Source organism: Anser cygnoides, chromosome 28, assembly GCF_040182565.1.
Source record: "Anser cygnoides isolate HZ-2024a breed goose chromosome 28, Taihu_goose_T2T_genome, whole genome shotgun sequence".
Taxonomy (NCBI): Eukaryota; Metazoa; Chordata; class Aves; order Anseriformes; family Anatidae; genus Anser; species Anser cygnoides.
The window spans coordinates 837,137-861,582 of NC_089900.1; the positions used below are offsets into that span (position 1 = coordinate 837,137).

Sequence of the window (24,446 nt, forward strand, 5' to 3'; positions counted from 1 at the left end):
GTCCCCAGGGTCCTCCTCAACGTCCTCGAGGTCCTCCTGAACGTCCCCGAGGTCCTCCTGGAGGTCCCCGAGGTCCTCGTGGAGGTCCCCGAGGTCCTCAGAGGTGTCCCCGAGGTCCTCCTGGAGGTCCCTGAGGTCCTCCAGGTTCTTGAGGTCCTCCTGGACCTCCCCAATGTCCTCCTGGAGGTCCCCAAAATCCCCCTGGAGGTCCCCAAAGTCCTCCTGGAGGTCCCCAAGGTCCTCAGGGGCGTCCCCAAGGTCCCCGAAGTCCTCCTGGAGGTCGCCAAAGTCCTCCTGGAGGTCCCCGAAGTCCTCCTGGAGGTCCTCAAAGTCCCCCTCGACGTCCTTGAGGTCCTCCTGGACGTCCTGGAGGTCCTCCTGGAGGTCCCCGAGGTCCTCCTGGAGGTCCCCACGGCCCTCCCGGAGGTCCCCGAGGTCCTCCTGGAGATCCCCGAGGTCCTCCTCAAGGTCCCCGCGGTCCTCCGGGAGGTCGGGGAGGTCCCCGAGGGGCCCGACCAAAGGGTCCCCCCCCCACGGCTGCCCCATCTCCAGGCGAGGCCGGGCCCCGGGGCGGGGCCACGGCGGCCATCAAGGCCTTGGCCAAGCGACGAGGGCACCGGGCCGCCCGGGCCACCTCCACCAAGCGGCGGGCCACCAGCCGCGCGTCCCCCTCCAGGAGGAGCCCGGTGGCCCGGGCGGCCAAGGGGACGCAGCCCCACCGCTCGGCCAGCTCCCAGAGGGCGGCCGGCGGGGCAACGAGGCCGCCGGCCACGGCGGCCTCGAAGCCGGCCACCAGGTAGCGGCGGGCCAAGGCCACGGCGGCGTCGGCGGCCCCGGGGAGACCGGCGGGGACAGCTGGGGACACGGGCGGCCCCGGCAGCCGTGGAGGTAGTGGAGGAGGAGGAGGAGGGGGCGGCGGGGGGCGAGGAGCAAGGCCACGGCCTCCTGGCGGGCCTCCGAGAAGGAACCTCCGAGCATGGCCTCCAGGACCGGCGAGGAACGAGCCAAGGTGGCCCGGGTGGCCGGGAGGCCCGGGGGGAGCCGTCGGGGAGGAGGAGGAGGTCGTGGGGGAGAGGGAGTAAGGGCAGGGGGGAGGGGGGAGGGGAGGGGGAGGGGGAGGGCGAGGAGGTTGGAGGAGGCGGGGATGGGGTGGAGGACCTCGAGGAGGGCTGAGGGCAAGAGTTGGAGGAGGTGGAGGAGGTTGGAGGACGCGGGGATGGGGTGGAGGACCTCGAGGAGGGTGGAGGACATGGGTTGGAGGAGGTCGAGGAGGTTGGAGGAGGTGGGGACGGGTTGGAGGACCTCGAGGAGGTTGGAGGAGGTGGGGTGGGGGAGGTCAAGGAGGTTGGAGGGCGTGGGGATGGGTTGGAGGACCTCGAGGAGGCTGGAGGAGGTGGGGTGGGGGAGGTCGAGGTTGGAGGACAAGAGTTGGAGGAGGTCGAGGAGGTTGGGGGAAGTGAGTTTGAGGAGGTCGAGGAGGTCGGAGGATGTGGGGATGGGTTGGAGGACCTCAATCTTTGAGAACATGGCTTGGAGGACCTCGAGGAGGTTGGAGGACGTGGGTTGGAGGAGTTCTTGGAGGTTTGAGGACACTGGGATGGGCTGGAGGACCTCGAGGAGGTTGGAGGAGGGGGGTGGGGGAGGTTGAGGTTGGAGGACAAGGGCTGGAGAAGGTTGAGGAGGTTGGAGGAGGTGAGTTTGAGGAGGTCGAGGAGGTTGGAGGATGTGGGGATGGGTTGGGAGGACCTCAAATTTTGAGAACATGGCTTGGAGGACCTCAAGGAGGCTGGAGGACGTGGGTTGGAGGACGTCGAGGAGGTTGGAGGGCACGGGGATGGGTTGGAGGACCTCGAGGAGGTTGGAGGACATGGGGTGGAGGACCTCAAGGAGGCTGGAGGGCATGGGGATGGGTTGGAGGACCTCGAGGAGGTTGGAGGAGGTGGGGTGGGGCAGGTCAAGGTTGGAGGACAAGAGTTGGAGGAGGTTGAGGAGGTTGGAGGACACGGGGATGTGTTGGAGGACCTCAAAGTTTGAGAACACGGCTTGGAGGACCTCAAGGAGGCTGGAGGACATGAGTTGGAGGACGTCAAGGAGGTTGGAGGACACAGGGGCGGGTTGGAGGACCTCGAGGAGGTTGGAGGACGTGGGGTGGAGGACGTCGAGGAGGTTGGAGGATGTGGGGATGGGTTGGAGGACCCCAAAGAGGTTGGGGGGACATGAATTGGAGGAGGTGGAGGAGGTTGGAGGACACGGGGATGGGTTGGAGGACCTCGATCTTTGAGAACATGGCTTGGAGGACCTCAAGGAGGCTGGAGGACGTGGGTTGGAGGACGTCGAGGAGGCTGGAGGGCACGGGGATGGGTTGGAGGACCTCGAGGAGGTTGGAGGAGGGGGGTGGGGGAGGTCGAGGAGGTTGGAGGACACGGGGATGGGTTGGAGGACCTTGAGGAGGTTGGAGGAGGTGGGTTGGAGGACATTGAGGAGATTGGAGGAGGTGGGGACGGGGTGGAGGACCTCGATCTTTGAGAATACGGCTTGGAGGACCTCAAGGAGGTTGGAGGACGTGGGTTGGAGGAGGTCGAGGAGGTTGGAGGGCATGGGGATGGGTTGGAGGACCTCGAGGAGGTTGGAGGAGGTGGGTTGGAGGAGGTCGAGGAGGTTGGAGGGCATGGGGATGGGTTGGAGGACCTCGAGGAGGTTGGAGGAGGTGGGTTGGAGGAGGTCGAGGAGGTTGGAGGGCATGGGGATGGGTTGGAGGACCTCGAGGAGGTTGGAGGAGGTGGGGTGGGGGAGGTCGAGGAGGTTGGAGGACATGGGGATGGGTTGGAGGACCTCGAGGAGGTTGGAGGAGGTGGGTTGGAGGACACTGAGGAGATTGGAGGAGGTGGGGACGGGGTGGAGGACCTCGATCTTTGAGAATACGGCTTAAAGGACCTCAAGGAGGTTGGAGGACGTGGGGTGGAAGAGGTCAAGAAGGTTGGAGGACACGGGGATGGGTTGGAGGACCTTGAGGAGGTTGGAGGAGGTGGGGTGCGGGAGGTCGAGGAGGTTGGAGGACATGGGGATGGGTTGGAGGACCTCGAGGAGGTCGGAGGAGGTGGGGTGGAGGAGGCTGAGGAGGTTGGAGGACATGGGTTTGAGGACCTCGACGTTTGAGGACAGGAGTTAGAGGACCTCGAGGAGGTTGGAGGAGGTGGGGACGGGTTGGAGGACCTCGATCTTTGAGAACACGGCTTGGAGGACCTCGAGGAGGTCGGAGGACACGGGGTGGAGGAGGTCGGGGAGGTTTGGGGACACGGGGACGGGGTGGAGGACCTCGAGGAGGTCGGAGGCCAAGGGTTGGAGGAGGTCGAGGAGGTCGGAGGACGTGGGGATGGGGTGGAGGACCTTGAGGTTTGAGGACAGGAATTGGAGGACCTCGAGGAGGTCGGAGGACACGGGGATGGGTTGGAGGACCTCGAGGAGCTTTGGGGACACGGATTTGGGGACGTCGAGGACATTTGGGGACCCGGGGACGGGTTGGAGGACCTCAAAGAGGTTGGAGGACACGGGGCAGAGGACCTCGAGGAGGTTTGGGGACACGGGGACGGGGTGGAGGACCTCGAGGAGGGTTGAGGACAAGAGTTGGAGGACCTCGAGGAGCTTTGGGGACACGGATTTGGGGACGTCGGGGACATTTGGGGACCCGGGGACGGGTTGGAGGACCCTCAAAGAGGTTGGAGGACACGGGGTGGAGGACGTTGGGGACACTTGGGGACACGGGTTTGGGGACCTCGAGGACATTTGGGGACACGGGGATGGGTTGGAGGACCTCAAGGAGGTTTGGGGACCCGGATTTGGGGACATTTGGGGACCCGGGGACGCGGTGGAGGACCTCGAGGCCGTTTGGGGACCCGGATTTGGGGACCTCGGGGACATTTGGGGACAGGACCCGGGGCCCCCGGTGCCACCCGGGGCCGTTTCGGTGGCCTCGGGGCCACCCCGGGGAGGAGCTCGGGGGGGGTTGGGGGACACCCGGGGACGGGGGAGCCGGAGGCGGGGCCGTTTGGCGGCCCGGGGGGGACGGGGGACGCGGGGGACGTCACCGGGGGGGCGGGTGGCCCCGAGGTCCTCGTCCCGGGGGCGGCGGCGGCGGCGTCCGGAGCCTGCGGGTCCCCCAAGGTCACCCCAAGGCCCCAAAACGGCCCCAAATGGCCCCAAATGGCCCCAAAATGTCCCCAAACGTCCCCAACCCCCCCAAAATGGCCCCAAACCCCCCCAAAACGCCCCCAAAACCCCCAAAACGCCTTCCCCCCAACTCCCCCCCAAAACACCCCCAAAACGTGCCCAAACCCCCCAAAACGCCCCCCCCCTACCCCCCCCCAAAAATGTCCCCAAAACTCCCAAAACGCCCCCAAACCCACCCAAAACGCCCCCAACACCCCCCAAAACGCCCCCCAATCCCCCAAACCCCCCCCCCAAAAGAGCCCCAAAACGCCCCCAACTCCCCCAAAACGCCCCCCCCGAAACATCCCCAACCCCCCCAAAACGTCCCCAAAACGCCCCCAAAATGTCCCCAAAATCCCCAAACACCCCCAGAAGTCCCCAAACCCCCCCAAAACGCCCCCAAATCCCCCCAAACGCCCCCAACCCGCCCCCCAAAACGCCCCAAAAGTCCCCAAACCCCCCAAAACGCCCCCAAACCCCCCACCCCCCGAAACGCCCCCAAAACCCTCAAAATGTCCCCAAAACGTCCCCAACCCCCCCAAACGCCCCCAAAACCCCCAAAATGTCCTCAAAACGCCCCCCAAACCCCCCCAAAACGGCCCCAACCCCCCCAAAACGCCCCCAAATGTCCTCAACTCCCCCAAACACCCCCAAACCCCCCAAATGCCCCCAAAACCCCCAAAATGTCCCCAAAACGCCCCCAAAATGTCCCCAAAATCCCCAAACGTCCCCAAAACTCCCAAGACGTCCCCCATCCCCCAAAATGTCCCCAAAACTCCCCCCAAACGCCCCCAAAACGCCTCCAACCCCCCCCCAAAACGCCCCCAACCCCCACCCCAAACGGCCCCAAAACCCCCAAAATGTCCCCAAAACTCCCAAAACGCCCCCAAACCCGCCCAAAATGCCCCAAAAGGCCCCCCCAAACGCCCCCAGCCCCCCCAACCCCCCTGAAACACCCCCTGAAACGCCCCCAAACCCCCCAAAACGCCCCCAAAACCTCCTCAAAACACCCCCAAACGCTCCCAACCCCCCAAAACGCCCCTCAAACCCCCCCCCCCCCCCAAAACGCCCCCAAAACCCCTCAAAACACCCCCAAACGCCCCCAACCCCCCCCCAAAACACCCCCAACCCCCCCAAAACGCCCCCAACCCCCACTAAACCCCCAAACCCCTGAAAACGCCCCCAACCCCCCCCCCCAAACGCCCCCAAACGCCCCTAAATGCCCCCAAATGCCCCGAAATGTCCCCAACCCCCCCAAAATGTCCCCAAACCCCCCAAAACGCCCCCAACTCCCCCAAAATGTCCCTGAAACGCCCCCCAAAATGTCCCCAAAATTCCCAACCGCCCCCAAAACACCCTCAACCGCCCCCAAAACTCCCCCAAAACGCCCCCAACCCCCCCCAAAACGCCCCCAAAACCCCCCCCAAAATGCCTCCCAAACCCCCCAACACCCCTAAAACGTCCCCAACCCCCCCCCCAAAACGCCCCCAAAATGCCCCCAAAACTCCCCCAAAACGCACCCAACCCCCCCCAAAACGCCCCCCAAAACGCCCCCCAAACCCCCCCAAACCCCCCAAAACGCCCCTAAACGTCCCCAACCCCCAAAACGCCCCCAAAATGCCCCCAAAACTCCACCAAAACGCACCCAACCCCCCCCCAAAACGCCCCCAAAACGCCCCCAAAACCCCCCCCAAAATGCTCTCCCAAACCCCCAAACGCCCCTAAAACGTCCCCAACCCCCCAAAACGCCCCCAAAACGCCCCCAAACCCCCAAAACGCCCCTAAAACGTCCCCAACCCCCCCCAAAACGCCCCCAAAACCCCCCCAAAACTCCCCCAAAACGCGCCCAACCCTCCCAAAACGCCCCCAAAACGCCCCCAAACCCCCCAAAACTCCACCAAAACGCACCCAACCCCCCCAAAACGCCCCCCAAAACGCCCCCAAAACCCCCCCAAAATGCCCCCCAAACCCCCAAAACGCCCCTAAAACGTCCCCAACCCCCCAAAACGCCCCCAAAACGCCCCCAAAACTCCCCCAAAATGCACCCAACCCCCAAAACGTCCCCAAACCCCCCAACCTCCCCAAAACGCCCCCCCAAAACGTCCCCAAACCCCCCCCAAACCCCCCCCCCAAAACGCCCCAAAGCCCCCCAAAACGCCCCCAAACGCCCCCCAAAACGCCCCCAACCCCCCCAAAATGCTCTCCCAAACCCCCAAAATGCCCCCTAAAACGTCCCCAACCCCCTCAAAACGCCCCCAAAATGCCCCCAAAACTCCACCAAAACGCACCCAACCCCCCCCAAAACGCCCCCAAAACCCCCCCAAAATGCCTCCCAAACCCCCAAAACGCCCCTAAAACGTCCCCAACCCCCCCCAAAACGCCCCCAAACCCCCCCAAAACTCCCCCAAAACGCACCCAACCCCCCCAAAACGCCCCCAAAACGCCCCCAAAACCCCCCCCAAAATGCCCCAAACCCCCCCAAAATGCCTCCCAAACCCCCAAAACGCCCCTAAAACGTCCCCAACCCCCCCCAAAACGCCCCTAAAACGTCTCCAACCCCCCAAAACGCCCCCAAAATGCCCCCAAAACTCCACCAAAACGCACCCAACCCCCCCCAAACGTCCCCAAACCCCCCAACCCCCCCCCCCCCAAAACGCCCCCAAACGCCCCCCAAAACATCCCCAAACCCCCCAAACTCCCCCCCAAACGCCCCCAAACCCCCCCAAAACGCCCTGAAACCCCCCGAAAACGCCCCCCAACCCCCCCCAAACGCCCCCAATCCCCCCCCAAACGCCCCCAACCCCCCCCAAATGCCCCCAAAACGCCCCTAAAACGTCCCCAACCCCCCAAAACGCCCCCAAAATGCCCCCAAAACTCCACCAAAACGCACCCAACCCCCCCCCAAAACGCCCCCAAAACGCCCCCAAAACCCCCCAAAATGCCTCCCAAACCCCCAAAACGCCCCTAAAACGTCCCCAACCCCCCCAAAACGCCCCCAAAACACCCCCAAAACTCCCCCAAAACGCACCCAACCCCCCCAAAACGTCCCCAAACCCCCAACCCCCCCAAAACGCCCCAAAAGCCCCCAAAACGCCCCCAAACGCCCCAAACCCCCAAAACGCCCCCAAAACCCCCAAACTCCCCCAAAACGCCCCAAACCCCCCCAAAACGCCCCCAAAACGTCCCCAAACCCCCCAAACTCCCCCAAAACGCCCCCAAACCCCCCAAAACGCCCCCCCCCCCCGCCCACCTTCGGGTCCCCGTCCCCGCTGCGCCCGCAGGAGCCCGATGGCGTCGGCGGCGTAGAGGGCGAAGGCCGGGGGGCTCGTAGGGGGCCGGGGGCCCGCGGGCCACCGCCGACAGCAGCAGGGCCACCGCGCCCCCCCCCCCACAGCAGCGCCCGCGCCGGGGACGGGGACCTGGGGGGGGGGGGGTTCTATAGGTGACTGGGGACCCCCTATAGGTGACTGGGGGGGGTATAAGGGACGGGGGGTCTCTATAGGTGATGGGGGGGGCTATAGGACACAGGGGTGGTCTCTATAGGTGACTGGGGGGGCTATGGGGGAAGGGGGGTCTCTATAGGTGACTGGGGACCCCCTATAGGCGAGTGGGGGGCTATAGGGGAAGGGGGGTCTCTATAGGGGATGGGGGGCCCTCTATAGGGGACTGGGGGGGGGGGCTATAGGGGACGGGGGGGCTCTATAGGTGACTGGGGACCCCCTACAGGTGACTGGGGGCTCTATAGGGGACGGGGGGGCTATGGGGGATGGGGGTGGGCTCTATAGGTGACTGGGGACCCCCTATAGGTGACTGGGGGGGCTCTATAGGGGACTGGGGGGGGGGTATAGGGGACGGGGGGTCTCTATAGGTGACTGGGGACCCCCTATAGGTGACTGGAGGGGAAGGGGGGCTATAGGGGATGGGGGGGCTCTATAGGTGACTGGGGACCCCCTATAGGCAAGTGGGGGGGGTATAGGGGATGGGGGGGGTCTCTATAGGGGACTGGGGGGCTATGGGGGACGGGGGGGGTCTATAGGTGACTGGGGACCCTCTATAGGTGACGGGGGGGGTGTCTCTATAGGTGACGGGGGGGGTCTCTATAGGGGCCGGGGGGGGGTCTCTATAGGTGACGGGGACCCTCTATAGGTGACCAGGGGTGGGAAGGGGGGCAGGCTATAGGTGACGGGGGGATCTCCATAGGTGACTGCGGGCCCTCTACAGGCGACCGGGACCCTCTATAGGCGACGGGGGGGGAAGGAGGGGTGGGCTATAGGTGACGGGGGCGGGGGGGGATCCCTATAGGTGACTGCGGGCCCTCTACGGGTGACTGGGACCCTCTGTAGGCGACCGGAGCCCCCCTCTATAGGCGACCGGAGCCCCTCTATAGGCGCCCGGGGCTGCAGGGCGACACCCCCAAACCCCACAGGTGACGGGGCCGGGACCAGGGACCACACAGGGACCACACAGGGGCCATATAGGGGCCGGGGCCATACAGGGACCGTATAGGGGACGTATGGGGGAGTATAGGGGACGGGGGGGGACTATAGGGGACGGGGGGGGACTATAGGGGATGGAGGGGGTCTCTATAGGTGACTGGGGGGGCTATAGGTGACTGGGGACCCTCTATAGGTGACGGGGGGGTCTCTATAGGTGACGGGGACCCTCTACAGGTGACTAGGGGGCTATAGGTGACGGGGGGTCTGTATGGGTGACTGGGGGGGCTATAGGGGACGGGGGGTCTCTATAGGTGACTGGGGACCCTCTATAGGTGACTGGGGTGGGCTGCGACACCCCCAACCCCCTCCCCCCCCCCAGCAGGTGACGGGGCCAGGACCGGGGACCACATAGGGGCCATATAGGGGCCGGGGCCATATAGGGGCCGTATGGGGGACTATAGGGGACGGGGGGGGACTATAGGGGATGGAGGAGGTCCCCCCCCGAGCAGTTGACGGGGCCGGGACCGGGGACCACACAGGGGCCACATAGGGGCCGTATAGGGGCCATATAGGGGCCGGGGCCATATAGGGGCCGTATGGGGGCCGTATGGGGGCCGGGGCCATATAGGGGCCGTATAGGGGCCGTATGGGGGCCGTATGGGGTCCATAAGTACCTGGCGAGCAGCGGCAGGGCGGTGGCGCAGGCCAGGCGGGCCGGGGGGGCCCCGCAGCGCAGCATGTGGGTCAGCAGCCCCACGCCATAGGGGGCCCCCGCCGCCGCCCCCAGGGAGCGCAGCAGCCCCTCGCCTGGGGGGGGGGAGATATAGGGGATTTAGGGGGGTATGGGGGGGTTGGGGGGTTTTGGGGGGTTTGGGGGGTTTGGGGGCAGTAGGGCCCCGAGAAGAAGGCCGAGGGAAAGCAAAAGGACCCCGAAAAGGACCCCGAAAGGATAACCCCAAAAGGGACCCCCCAAAAAAGAAAAAGGACCCCAAAAAGGACCCCAAAAGGACCCCAAAAAGGACCCCAAAAGGAATCCCAAAAGGATAACCCCAAAAGAACCCCCCAAAAAAGGACCCCGAAAAGGACCCTAAAAAGAACCCCAAAAGGACCCCGAAAAGGATAACCCCAAAAGAACCCCCAAAAAACAAAGGGACCCCAAAAGGACCCCAAAAGAAACCCCAAAAGGGTGACCCTAAAAGGACCCCAAAAGAAACCCCAAAAGAACCCTAAAAGGATAACCCCAAAAAGAAGCCCCCCAAAAAAGGACCCCAAAAAGTACCCCAAAAAGGACCCCAAAAGGATAACCCCAAAAAGGACCCCCCCAAAAAACAAAAGGGACCCCAAAAAGGACCCCAAAAGGAATCCCAAAAGGATAATCCTAAAAAGGACCCCCCAAAAAAGGACCCCAAAAAGGACCCCAAAACCAACCCCAAAAGGATAACCCTAAAAAGGACCCCAAAAAGGACCCCGAAAGGAATCCCAAAAGGATAACCCCAAAAAGAAGCCCCCCAAAAAGGACCCCAAAAAGGACCCCAAAAAGGACCCCAAAAGGATAACCCCAAAAGGACCCCCAAAAAACAAAAAGGACCCCAAAAAGGACCCCAAAAGGATAACCCTAAAAAGGACCCCCCAAAAAACAAAAGGGACCCCAAAAGGACCCCAAAAGGCTAACCCCAAAAAGAACCCCAAAAAGGACCCCAAAAAAGACCCCAAAAGGATAACCCCAAAAGGGACCCCCCAAAAAAGAAAAAGGACCCCAAAAAGGACCCCAAAAGGACCCCAAAAGGACCCCAAAAGAATCCCAAAAGGACCCCAAAAGGATAACCCCAAAGGGACCCCAAAAAGAACCCCAAAAGAAACCCAAAAGGATAACCCCAAAAAGAACCCCCCCCAAAAAAGGACCCCAAAAAGGACCCCAAAAGGAATCCCAAAAGGACAATCCCAAAAAGAACCCCCAAAAAAAGGGACCCCAAAAAGGACCCCAAAAGGAATCCCAAAAGAACCCTAAAAGGATAACCCCAAAAAGACCCCAAAAGGACCCCAAAGGGATGACCCCAAAAGGGTAACCCCAAAAGAAACCCCAAAAGGGTGACCCTAAAGGACCCCAAAGAGAACCCCAAAAGGACCCCAAAAGGAACCCTAAAAGGACAACCCCAAAAAGGACCCCAAAAAGACCCCGAAGGGATGACCCCAAAAGGGTAACCCCAAAAGAAACCCCAAAAAGGGTAACCCTAAAAGGACCCCAAAAGGAACCCCAAAAGAACCCTTAAAGGATAACCCCAAAAAGGACCCCAAAAGGACCCCAAAAGGAATCCCAAAAGGCTAACCCTAAAAAGAACCCCAAAAAGGACCCCGAAAAGGATAACCCCAAAAAGAACCCCCCAAAAACCAAAAGGGACCCCAAAAAGGGCACCAAAAGGAATCCCGAAAAGGACCCCAAAAAGAAGAAGGACCCCAAAAAGGACCCCAAAAGGCTAACCCTAAAAGAACCCCAAAAGGACCCCAAAAAAGACCCCAAAAGGATAACCCCAAAAGGGACCCCCCAAAAAAGAAAAAGGACCCCAAAAGGACCCCAAAGGACCCCAAAAGGACCCCGAAAGGAATCCCAAAAGGAACCCCAAAAAGAACCCTTAAAGGATAACCCCAAAAAAGACCCCAAAAGGACCCAAAAGAAACCCCAAGAGGGTGACCCTAAAAAGGACCCCAAAAGGACCCCAAAAAGGACCCCAAAGGACCCCAAAAGGACCCCAAAAGGACCCCAAAAGGACCCCAAAAGGACCCCAAAAAGGACCCCAAAAGGACCCCAAAAGGACCCCAAAAGGACCCCAAAAAGGACCCCAAAAGGACCCCAAAAGGACCGCGACCCCAAATCCCCTTCCAAAAAAACCAAACCCCAAACCCCCCCCCAAAAAAAACCCCAAAAACCAAAACCCCAAACCCCCCGAAACCGCCCCGAAAAACCGACCCAGCTCCTTCGGCCTCGCCCTCCGGCCTCCTCCTCCTCCTCCTCCTCCTCCACCCCAAAAAGACCCCAAATCCCCCCCAAAACCCCCCAAAAACCCCTAAACCACCCCAAATCCACCCCAAAAACCTCACCCAGCTCCTTCAGCCTCCTTCCTCCTCCTCCTCCTCCCTCCGGCCTCCACCCCCTTCGGCCTCAACCTCCTCCTCCTCCTCCTCATCCACCCCAAAAAAGACCCCAAATCCCCTCCAAAACCCCCCAAAAACCCCCAAACCACCCCAAAAAAACCCCCAAAACTCACCCAGCTCCTTCAGCCTCTCCCTCTGGCCTCCATCCTCCTCTCCCTCCGGCCTCTACCCCTTCAGCCTCAACCTCTTCCTCCTCCTCCTCCTCCACCCCAAAAAAGACCCCAAATCCCTCCAAAACCCCAAAACACCCCAAAACCCCCAAAAACCTCGCCCAGCTCCTTCAGCCTCTCCCTCCGGCCTCCACCCCTCCGGCCTCTACCCCCTCTGGCTTCAACCTCCTCCTCCTCGTCCTCCTCCTCGTCCTCCACCCCAAAAAGACCCCAAATCCCCTCAAAACCCCCAAAAACCCCTAAACCACCCCAAAAAAAACCCCAAAACTCACCCAGCTCCTTCAGCCTCTCCCTCCGGCCTCCATCCTCCTCTCCCTCCGGTCTCTACCCCCTTCGGCCTCAACCTCCTCCTCCTCCTCGTCCTCTACCCCAAAAAAAGACCCCAAATCCCCTCCAAAACCCCAAATCCCCTCAAAACCCCCCAAAAAACCCTAAACCACCCCAAAAACCCCAAAAAACCTCGCCCAGCTCCTTCAGCTTCTCTGGCCTCCATCCTCCTCTTCCTCCCTCCGGCCTCCACCCTCCGGCCTCAACCTCCTCCTCCTCCCCCCCCAAAAAGACCCCAAATCCCCTCCAAAACCCTCCAAAAACCCCTAAACCAGCCCAAACCCCCAAAAACCTCACCCAGCTCCTTCAGCCTCTCCCTCCGGCCTCCATCCTCCTCTCCCTCCGGCCTCTACCCCCTTCAGCCTCAACCTCTTCCTCCTCCTCCTCCTCCTCCACCCCAAAAAAGACCCCAAATCCCCTCCAAAACCCCAAAAACACCCCAAAAACCCCAAAACCTCGCCCAGCTCCCTCAGCCTCTCCCTCCTTCCTCCATCCTCCTCCTCCTCCTCCTTCCAGCCTCTACCCCTCCAGCCTCAACCTCCTCCTCTTCCTCCTCCTCCTCCTCCTCGTCCTCCTCCACCCCAAAAAAGACCCCAAATCCCCTCCAAAACCCCCAAAACACCCCAAAACCCCCAAAAAACTCACCGAGCTCCTTCAGCCTCTCCCTCCGGCCTCCATCCTCCTCCTCCTCCTCCTCCTTCCAGCCTCTACCCCCTCCGGCCTCAACCTCCTCCTCCCTCGTCCTCCACCCCAAAAAAGACCCCAAATCCCCTCCAAAGCCCCCAAAACCACCCCAAAACCCCCCCCCAAAACTCACCGAGCTCCTTCAGCCTCTCCCTCCGGCCTCCATCTTCCTTCTCCTCCTCCTCCTCCTTCCAGCCTCCGCCTTGAGCGACCTCCCGGGCCTCTTCGGGCTCCAAGCCCAGCACCAGCCAGGTCCTGAGCAGCGAGGGGACGTAGTGGCGGACCAGCGCCCCCAAAAAAGCGGGGTGCCCGGCGAGGCGCTGCAGCAACCTCACGGCTCGGGGGGCCGGGGCCGGGACCCCCGTGAGGTAGCGGAGGAGGCCGGAGACGGCGAGGCCGGAGGCCAAGGAGAGGCTGGGTTCGGGGCCGGAGGCCAAGCGGGACAGGAGGAGGAGAGCGGGGGTTTCGGGGAGCCAGGGGTCGCCCTCCGCGACCCCCTGGGGAGGGCCAGGGCCCCCAAAGGGGGTAAGGGAGGAGGCCGGCGGGGGGAGAGGGGAGGCCGGGGCGGAGGCCGGGGCGGGGAGGGAGGGCGGGGAGAGGGATTCCGAGAGGAGCCAGGACCTGTAAAGGGGGGGGGGAGAGAAGAGGGGTGAGATATGGGGGGGATGGGACAAAAGGGGGCTTCGAGGCGCTAAAAGAGGGGTTGGGGGCCTCGAGGAGGCTGTGGAGGCCCCAAAAGATGTCCTAAACGGCCTCCCAGGAGGTCCCAAAGATCTCAAAAAAGGGCTCAAAAACACTCAAAGAGGCTCTGGAGGCCCCAAAAAACGTCTTAAAGGGCCTCCTGGAGGTCTTAAAGATCCCAAAATAGGGCTCCAGGAACCTCGAGGAGGCTGTGGAGGCCCCAAAAAATGTCCTAAACGGCCTCCAGGAGGTCCCAAAGATCTCAAAAAAGGGCTCAAAAACCTCAAAAAGGTTCTGGAGGACCCAAAAAGGTCTTGAAGAACCTCCTGGAGGTCCCAAAGGTCACAAAAAAGGGCTCAGGAACATTAAGGAGGCTGTGGAGGCCCCAAAAAATGTCCTAAACGGTCTCCAGGAGGTCTCAAAGATCTCAAAAAAGGGCTCGAAAGCCTCAAAGAGGCTCTGGAGGCCCCAAAAACGTCTTAAAGGGCCTCCAGGAGGTCTTAAAGATCCCAAAATAGGGCTCAGGAACCTCGAGGAGGCTGTGGAGGCCCCAAAAATGTCCTAAACGGCCTCCAGGAGGTCTCAAAGATCTCAAAAAAGGGCTCGAAAGCCTCAAAGAGGTTCTGGAGGCCCCAAAAAACGTCTTGAAGAACCTCCTGGAGGTCTCAAGGATCTCAAAAAAAGGGTCTGGGGACCTCAAGGAGGCTGTGGAGGCCCCAAAAATGTCCTAAACGGCCTCCAGGAGGGCTCAACCATCCCAAAGCCCCCAGTGGCCTCCAAAACCCCAAAGGACCCCCCAAACCATCCCAAAGACCCCAAAGACCCCCAAAACCCCCCAAAACCCCCCACCGGCCTCCCAAAATGTCCCAAAGACCCCAAACGGCCTCCAAATTGTCCCGAATCCCCCCATTGGCCTCCGAAACCCCAAACCGGCCTCCAAACCATCCCAAAGCCTCCCAGCGGCCTCCAAAACCCCAAAAGACCCCCAAAACCCGCCCAAAGACCCCAAACGGCCTCCAAATTGTCCCAAATCCCCATTGGCCTCCAAAGCCCAAAACCGGCCTCCAAACCATCCCAAAGACCCCAAATGGCCTCCAAAACCCCAAAAGACCTCCCAAAACCACCCCAAAACCCCCCACCGCCCCCCCAAAACGTCCCAAATCCCCCCAGTGGCCTCCACAACCCAAAACCGGCCTCCAAACCATCCCAAAGCCCCCAGCGGCCTCCAAAACCCCAAAAGGACCTCCCAAAACATCCCAAAGACCCCAGACGGCCTCCCAAAACCCCAAAAGACCCCAAAACCCCCCAAACGCCCCCCAAAATGTCCCCCAAACCCCAAAGGACCTCCCAAAACGGCCCAAAGACCCCAAACGGCCTCCAGATTGTCCCAAATCCCCCCACTGGCCTCCAAAACCCCAAACCGGCCTCCAACCCATCCCAAATCCTCCCAGCGGCCTCCCAAGACCCCAAAACGCCCCCAACCCCCCCCGGACTCACTTGAGCCCCCTGCGGCTCCCGGCGGCCGCCCCGTCGCGGTTGGAGGCTGCGGGGCCTTCGCGGGGGACGTCGCAGGAGGCGGCCTCCGCGTCCTCCCCTCCGGCCTCCCGGCCTCCCCGGGCCTCCGCCGCCGCCTCCGCCCGGCCCCGCAGGACCTCCGCCAGCAGCGGCGCCAAGCCCAGGGCCTCCAGGGCCTCCAGGGCCTCCTGGTCGTAGGAGAAGGCCGCCAGGGCCAGGAGGACGCGCGGCCTCCACGGGCCGGCCTCCGCCAGGAGCCTCAGGAGGACGGCCAGGCCGCCGGCCTCCCGCACCCGGGCCCGGTTGACGGCCTCGCGGCACAGGAGGCAGAGGGCCCGCACGGCGGCGCCGGACGAGGCCGGGTGGAGGGCGGAGGCCGCCGCCGCCGGCCTCCGCCGAGGCCGCCACCTCCGCCGTCGCGGCCTCCACCTCGGCCGTCACGGCCTCCACCGCCCCGGCGGCCCCAGGGCCGGGCGGAGGTGGGCGCGGGCGCAGGCGTTGGCGATGGCGCCCAGGGCCGGGTGGCGGCGGCGGCGTTTGGGGTGGGAGGCCAGGGAGGCCAAGGCGGCGAAGGCCGGCGCCAGCTCGCCGGCGGCCTCGGCGGAGGCCGGCGGCTCGGTGAGGCCGCGCAAGGCCCGGGCCACCGAGGCGGAGGCCGGGTGGCCGGGGCCGAGGGAGGCCAGGCGGGCGGCGAGGGCGCGGACGGCGCCGGCGCGGCCCAGGGCGAGGCGGGAGGCCGGGGCGGAGGCCAGGATGCGGAGGGCGCGGGCGGCGCTGTGGAGGCACTCCGGGGTGGCGCAGGAGGCCGCCAGGGAGACCAGGAGGGGGCCGGCACCTGCGGGGGGGACACAGGGGACAAGGGGGAGGTCAAGGAGGTGGTGGAGGTTGGGGAGGTGGTGGAGGTCGAGGAGGTGGTGGAGGTTGGGGAGGTGGTGGAGGTCGAGGAGGTGGAGGAGATCAAGGAGGTGGTGGAGGCCGGGGAGGTCAAGGAGGTGGTGGAGGTGGTGGAGGCCGGGGAGGTTGAGGAGGTGGTGGAGGTGGTGGAGGCCAGGGACGGGGTTGGGGACGGCTTTGGGGACGCGTTTGGGGACAGCCCGAGGAGGTCGTGGAGGCCACGGGGGTGAGGAACCCATTGAGGAACCCGTTGGGGACGTCTTTGGGGACATTGGGACAAGTTTGGGGACATCTTGAGGAGGTTTTGGAGGCCACGGGGTTGAGGAACCTCTTGAGGAACCCGTTGGGGACGTCTTTTGGGGTCACGGGGACAAGTTTGGGGACATTTTGGAGGCCATTTTGATGAGGAACCCATTGAGGAACCCGTTGGGGACATCTTTGGGGTCATGGGGACATCTTTTGGGGACATTGTGGAGGCCATTTTGATGAGGAACCCGTTGAGGAACCCATCGGGGATGTCTTTGGGGACATTGGGGACATCTTTTGGGGACATCTTGAGGAGGTTTTGGAGGCCATGGGGTTGAGGAACCCGTTGAGGAACCCGTTGGGGACGTCTTTTGGGGTCACGGGGACAAGTTTGGGGACATTTTTGGAGGCCATTTTGATGAGGAACCTCTTGAGGAACCCATCGGGGACGTCTTTGGGGTCATGGGGACAAGTTTGGGGACATCTTGAGGAGGTTGTGGAGGCCACGGGGTTGAGGAACCTCTTGAGGAACCCGTTGGGGATGTCTTTGGGGTCATGGGGACGCATTTGGGGACATCTCGAGGAGGTTTTGGAGGCCATTTTGATGAGGAACCCATTGAGGAACCCATTGGGGACATCTTTGGGGTCATGAGGACATCTTTTGGGGACATTTTGGAGGCCATTTTGATGAGGAACCCGTTGAGGAACCCGTTGGGGACGTCTCTGGGGACTTGGGGACATCTTTGGGGACACCCCGAGGAAGTTTTGGAGGCCACGGGGGTGAGGAACCCATTGAGGAACCCGTTGGGGACATCTTTGGGGTCATGGGGACGCATTTGGGGACATCTCGAGGAGGTTTTGGAGGCCATTTTGATGAGGAACCCATTGAGGAACCCACTGGGGACATCTTTGGGGTCATGGGGACATCTTTTGAGGACATTTTGGAGGCCATTTTGATGAGGAACCTCTTGAGGAACCCGTTGGGGACGTCTTTTGGGGTCACGGGGACAAGTTTGGGGACATTTTGGAGGCCATTTTGATGAGGAACCCATTGAGGAACCCGTTGGGGACATCTTTGGGGTCATGGGGACATCTTTTGGGGACATTGTGGAGGCCATTTTGATGAGGAACCCGTTGAGGAACCCATCGGGGATGTCTTTGGGGACATTGGGGACATCTTTTGGGGACATCTTGAGGAGGTTTTGGAGGCCATGGGGTTGAGGAACCCGTTGAGGAACCCGTTGGGGACGTCTTTTGGGGTCACGGGGACAAGTTTGGGGACATTTTGGAGGCCATTTTGATGAGGAACCTCTTGAGGAACCCGCTGGGGACAACTTTTGGGGACACGGGGACATCTTTTGGGCCACCCCGAGGACCTCCCGGACAACCGCGGGGACCCCGAAGGGACCCCAAAAGTACCCAAGGGGACCTCGGGGCCACCCACGGGACCCCAAAACCCCCGAAGGGGGACCCCGTAAGGACACAAGGGGACCCCCAAAGGGACCTCAGGGGATGTCGGAGACCCCAAAAGGACGCAAGAAGACCCCAAAAGGACCCGAGGGACCCCAAAAGGACCCAAAGGACCCCAAAAGGACCCCATAAGGCCCTTGGGGACCCCAAAAGGACCCAAGAGAAGACTTCGGGGACCCCATAAGGGCATCAGGGACCCCGTAAGGCCCTCGGGGACCCCAAAAGACCCCATGAGGACCTTGGGGACCCCGTAAGGACCCAAGGGGACCCCGTAAGAACCTCACTGGGGCCATTTGGGGCCGTTTTTGGACAATTTTGTGCCATTTTGGGGCCATTTTGGGGCCATTTTGGGGCCATTTGGGGCCTTTTTGTGCCATTTTGGGGCTATTTGGTGCCATTTAGGGTCCTTTTGGGGCCATTTAGCATCCTTTTTGGGTCACTTTGTGTTATTTAGGGTCCTTTGGGGTCCTTTTGGGGGTATTTAAGGCCCTTTTGGGGCCATTTTATGCCACTTAGAGACCTTTTGGGGCCACTTTGGGGCCTTTTGGGTCCGTCTTGTGTTACTCGGAATCCTTTTGGGTCCATTTTGAGTTATTTAGGGCCCTTTTGGGGCCATTTGGGGCCATTTGGTCCTATTTGAGGTCTCTTTGGGGCCATTTTATACCGTTTTAGTGCCTTTCTGTGCCCTTTTGGTGCCATTTTGCGCCATTCGGGGTCCTTTTCGGGGCCATTTTGTGCCATTTTAGTGCCTTTTTGAGCCATTTTGGGTACTTTCGGGGCCATTTTATGCCATTTTGTGCCATTTTGCTGCCATTTGGTGTCCTTTTGGGGCCATTTTGTGCCATTTTGGGGCCATTTGGTGCCATTCGGGGTCCTTTTGGGGCCATTTTATGCCATTTTAGTGCCTTTTTGTGCCATTTTGGCGCCACTTGGTGCCATTTAGGGTCCTTTTGGGGCCGTTTTGTGCCATTTTAGTGCCTTTTTGTGCCATTCGGGGTCCTTTTGGGGCCATTTTGTGCCTTTTATGCCATTTGGCGGCCATTTGGGGTCCTTTTGGGGCCATTTTATGCCTTTTTGTACAATTTTGGGGCCATTTGGTGCCATTCGGGTTCCTTTTGGGGCCATTTTATGCCATTTTAGTGCCTTTTTGTGCCGTTTTAGTGCCATTTGGAGCCCTTTTGGGGCCATTTGGTGCCATTTAGGGTCCTTTTGGGGCCATTTTATGCCATTTTAGTGCCTCTTTGTGCCCTTTGGGGTCCTTTTGGGGCCATTTTACGCCATTTTAGTGCCTTTTTGTGCCCTTTTGTTGCCATTTTGTGGCCATTTGGTGCCATTTTATACCTTTTTAGTGCCTTTTTGTGCCATTTTGGGGCCACTTGGTGCCATTCGGGGTCCTTTTGGGGCCATTTTAGTACCTTTTTGTGCCCTTCTGGTGCCCTATGGGGTCCTTTTGGGGCCATTTTGTGCCTTTTTATGCCATTTGGCGGCCATTTGGTGCCATTTGGGGTCCTTTTGGGGCCACTTTATGCCTTTTGTGCCCTTTTGCAGCCATTTATGGTCCTTTTGGTGCCATTTTATGCCTTTCTGTGCCATTTTGGGGCCATTTGGCGCCGTTTCGGTGCCTTTTTTCCCCCTCGGACCCTTTTGGGGCCGCCTCGTACTTTTGGGGCCATTTTGTGCCATTTTAGTGCCTTTTGGTGCCATTTGGGGTCCTTTGGAGGCAATTTTATGCCTTTTTAGTGCCTTTTTGTGCCATTCGGGGTCCTTCTGGGGCCATTTTATGCCATTTTAGTGCCTTTTTGTGCCATTTGGGGTCATTTTGGGGCCATTTTATGCCTTTTTGTGCCATTTTGCAGGCATTTGCTGCCATTTGGTGTCCTTTTGGGGCCATTTTGTGCCATTTTAGTGCCTTTTTGTGCCATTTTGGGGCCATTTGGTGCCATTCGGGGTCCTTTAGGGACCATTTTATGCCTTTTTGTGCCATTTTGCAGCCATTTGGGGTCATTTTGGGGCCATTTTATGCCTTTTTGTGCCATTTTGCAGGCATTTGGTGCCATTTTATTCCTTTTGGGGCCATTTTATGCCTTTTTAGTGACTTTTTGTGCCATTTTAGGACCATTTGGTGTCATTCGGGGTCTTTTGGGGGCCATTTTATGCCTTTTTGTGCCATTTTGTGCTCTTTTGGTGCCATTTTGCGGCGTTTTGGTGCCATTTTGGGTCCTTTTGGGGCCATTTTTATGCCATTTTAGTGCCTTTTTGTGCCATTTTGGCGCAACTTGGTGCCATTTAGGGTCCTTTTGGGGCCGTTTTGTGCCATTTTAGTGCCTTTTTGTGCCATTCGGGGTCCTTTTGGGGCCATTTTGTGCCTTTTTATGCCATTTGGCGGCCATTTGGTGCCATTCGGGATCCTTCTGGGGCCATTTTATGCCATTTTGTGCCTTTTTGTGCCATTTTGCTGCCATTTGGTGTCCTTTTGGGGCCATTTTGTGCCATTTTAGTGCCTTTTTGTGCCATTTTGGGGCCATTTGGTGCCATTCGGGGTCCTTTAGGGACCATTTTATGCCTTTTTGTGCCATTTTGCAGGCATTTGGTGCCATTTGGGGTCCTTTTGGGGCCATTTTATGCCATTTTAGTGCCTTTCTATGCCATTTTGGGGCAATTTTATGCCATTTTAGTGCCTTTTTGTGCCATTTTGGCGCCACTTGGTGCCATTTAGGGTCCTTTTGGGGCCGTTTTTGTGCCATTTTAGTGCCTTTTTGTGCCATTCGGGGTCCTTTGGGGCCATTTTGTGCCTTTTTATGCCATTTGGCGGCCATTTGGTGCCATTTAGGGTCCTTTTGGGGCCATTTTATGCCATTTTAGTGCCATTTTAGTGCCTTTTGTGCCATTCGGGGTCCTTTTGGGGCCATTTTATGCCTTTTTGTACCATTTTGGAGCCATTTGGTGCCTTTTAGGGTCCTTTTGGGGCCATTTTATGCCTTTTCAGTGCCTTTTCGGTGCCATTTGGGGTCCTTTGGGGCAATTTTGTGCCATTTTGGGGCCATTTGATACCATTTAGGATCCTTTTGGGGCAATTTTATGCCTTTTTAGTGCCTTTTTGTGTCGCTCAGGGTCCTTTTGGGGCCATTTTATGCCATTTTAGTGCCTTTTTGTGCCGTTTTAGTGCCATTTGGAGTCCTTTTGGGGCCATTTTATGCCATTTTAGTGCCTTTTTGTGCCATTTGGGGTCCTTTTGGGGCCATTTTATGCCATTTTAGTGCCTTTTTGTGCCGTTTTAGTGCCATTCGGAGTCCTTTTGGGGCCATTTGGTGCCATTTAGGGTCCTTTAGGGGCCATTTTGTGCCTTTTGTGCCATTTGGTGGCCATTTGGTGCCATTCGGGGTCATTTTGGGGCCATTTTAGTGCCTTTTTGTGCCATTTTGTGGCCATTTGGTGCCATTTGGGGTCCTTTTGGGGCCATTCTATGCCTTTTCAGTGCCTTTTTGTGCCCTTTTGGGGCCATTCGGTGCCATTTGGGGTCCTTTTGTGACCACTTTATGCCTTTTTGTGCCATTTTGCAGCCATTTAGCGTCCTTTTGGGGCCGTTTTATGCCTTTCCGTGCCGTTTTGGGGCCATTTGGCGCCGTTTCGGTGCCTTTTTTTCCCCCCTCGGGCCCTTCCGGGGCCTCCCCGGGTTCTTTCGGGGCATTTCGGGGCCTTTTTGGGGCCGTTTGGGGGCGGGACTCACCGGCCTCGAGGACGTCGCGGGCTCCGTCGGGCTCCAGGGCCAGGTTGGCCAGGGCGCGCGCCGCCCGGTTCCGCACGCTCTCGGGGCCGGGGCCTGCAGCAGGGCCACTGGGGGGGGGGGGGGGGGGCGTGGTCAAAGGGGGCGTGGCCAAAGAGGGCGTGGTCAAAGGGGCGGGGCTAAAGGGGAGGGGGCGGGGCCAGGCTGCCCCATCAGCCCCTATGGGGGATCCCGGGACCTGGGGGGGGCCCCAAATCCCCCCCTTTTTTGGGGTCGAACCCCCCAAGAAGCCCTATGGGAACCCCGGCCCCCCTCTTTTGGGGTCAAAGCCCCCAGTTTTGGGGTCCGACCCCCCAAACCCCAATAACCCCCCCAAACCCCCATTAACCCCCATAGGACACCCCCAGCCCCCCTCTTTTGGGGTCAAAGCCCCCAGTTTTGGGGTCCGACCCCCCCAAACCCCCATTAATCCCCATAGGACCCCCCCAGCCCCCCCAAAACCCCCAATAGCTCCCCCAGGACCCCCCCAGCCCCCAATCTGGGTCCAAACCCCCCATTTGGTGCCCAAACCCCCCATTAACCCCCCCAAACCCCCCAATAACCCCCCCAGGACACCCCCGGCCCCCCAATTCGTGCCCAACCCCCCAGCCCCCCAAAATCCCCCTCTAAGCCCCCCATTAACCCCTTAAGGACCCCCCAGGCCCCCCAAACCCCTCAATAATCCCCCCAGGACCCCCCAGCCCCCCAATTTGGGTCCAAACCCCCCATTTTGTGCCCAACCCCCCCAGCCCCCAAATCTCCCCCCCCCCAAGCCCCCCATTAACCCCTTTAAGACCCCCCAGCCCCCAATAACCCCCCCAGAACCCCCCAGCCCCCGAATTCGTGCCCAACCCCCCCCAAACGCCCCCCAGTCCCCCAATAACCCCCCAGGACCCCCCAGCCCCCAATTTGGGTCCAAACCCCCCAAACCCCCCAAGCACCCCATTAAGCCCCCAGGACCCCTCCCAGCCCCCCAATTCGTGCCCAAACCCCCCAATAACCCCCCCCCGGACCCCCCCAGCCCCCCAATTTGGGTCCAAACCCCCCCAAACCCCCCAAGCACCCCATTAACCCCTCCAGGGCCCCCCCAGCCCCCTCTTCTGGGGTCTAACCCCCCCATTTCGTGCCCGACCCCCCAGCCCCCCAAATCCCCCCAAGCCCCCCATTAACCCCTTTAAGACCCCCCAGCCCCCCAATAACCCCCCCAGGACCACCCCCAGCCCCCCAATTCGTGCCCAAACTCCCCCAAACCCCCCCAAGCCCCCCAATAACCCCCAGAACCCCCCAGCCCCCCAATTTGGGTCCAAACCCCCATTTCGTGCCCAACCCACCCCAGCCCCCCCAAATCCCCCTCTAAGCCCCCCATTAACCCCTTAAGGACCCCCCAGCCCCCCCAAACCCCCAATAATCCCCAGGACCCCCCCAGCCCCCCAATTTGGGTCCAAACCCCCCCATTTAGTGCCCAACCCCCCCCAAATCTCCCCACTTCCCCCCTAAGCCCCCCATTAACCCCCCCGGACCCCCAGCCCCCCAATTTGGGTCCAAACCCCCCCAAACCCCCCAAGCACCCCATTAACCCCCCCGGACCCCCCCAGCCCCCTCTTTTGGGGTCTAACCCCCCCATTTCGTGCCCAACCCCCCAGCCCCCCAAATCTCCCTCTAAGGCCCCCATTAACCCCTTTAAGACCCCCAGCCCCCAATAACCCCCCCAGGACCCCCCCAGCCCCCCAATTCGTGCCCAACCCCCCCCCAAACCCCCCAAGCCCCCCAATAACCCCCAGAACCCCCCAGCCCCCCAATTTGGGTCCAAACCCCCCCCATTTCGTGCCCAACCCACCCCAGCCCCCCACAAATCCCCTCTAAGCCCCCCATTAACCCCTTAAGGACCCCCCAGCCCCCCAAACCCCCAATAATCCCCCCAGGACCCCCAGCCCCCCAGTTAGGGTCTAACCCCCCATTTGGGACCCAAACCCCCCAAAGCCCCCTGATTTCCCCCCCAAGCCCCTCATTAACCCCCCAAACCCCCAATAACCCCCCCAGGACCCCCCCAGCCCCCCAATTCGTGCCCAAACCCCCAATAACCCCTCAAACCCCCCAATAACCCCCAGGACCCCCCAGCCCCCCAATTCGTGCCCAAACCCCCCATTAACCCCCGGACCCCCCAGCCCCCCAGTTTGGGTCCAAACCCCCCAAGCCCCCCATTAACCCCCCCTCACCGAGGCGGGGCACCCCCCCCAGGCTCCGGGCCTGCCTCCTGCAGCCGGGCTCGGTGCAGAGGTTCCCCAGGACGCTGAGGGCCAGCCCCAGGCTGAGGCCCCGGGCCCCGGCGGGCTCCAGGAGCTCCAGGAGAGGCCCCAAACCCCCCGGGCCCGGAACCGAGCGGCTCCGCTCGGGCTCCGCGTGTGGCGGCTCCGGAGGGAGCGGAGGGCCCGGGACAGGCCCGGTTCGGCCCCGCTCCTCACGGCCTCCACGCACCAGGAGAGGGGCTCCGCCATGTTGGGAGGGGGAGAGGGACGGGGCGCGGGGGGATCACGGGAGCTGTAGTTCGGGCCCCGTAGGGCGTCGTTATAAGAAGGGGGTAAAGGACTACAAGTCCCATGAGGCATTGCGGCGCCGGGAAGGGAAGGAGGGAAGGGGCGGAAAGGAAGGCCGCAGGGCCGCAAGGGGGTGATGGGAGTTGTAGTTCGGGACCCGTAGGGCTCCGTTATAAGAAGGGGTAAAGGACTACAGATCCCATGAGGCATTGCGGCGCCGGGAAGGGAAGGAGGGAAGGGGCGGAAAGGAAGGCCGCAGGGGCGCAAGGGGTGATGGGAGCTGTAGTTCGGGACCCGTAGGGGTCAATGGAAGAGATAGGGGGAAGAACTACAGTTCCCATGAGGAATTGCGGCGCTGGGAAGGGAAGGA

At 61.0% G+C, this 24,446-nt stretch overlaps 1 protein-coding gene across 1 annotated transcript; it reads right to left on the reverse strand.

Annotated features, from left to right (window-relative positions):
- Window positions 1–454: 454 nt before the first annotated feature.
- Window positions 455–24,079, reverse strand: ARMC5 (armadillo repeat containing 5). The gene is given in 11 exon segments (XM_066984247.1): window positions 455–2,910; window positions 3,175–3,642; window positions 3,855–4,145; window positions 7,457–7,625; window positions 9,317–9,444; window positions 12,059–12,273; window positions 13,107–13,594; window positions 15,152–16,004; window positions 21,507–21,613; window positions 23,749–23,908; window positions 23,911–24,079. Coding segments are annotated over 11 exon segments (5,328 nt in total). The 5' UTR covers window positions 24,038–24,079; the 3' UTR covers window positions 455–588.
- Window positions 24,080–24,446: the final 367 nt, after the last annotated feature.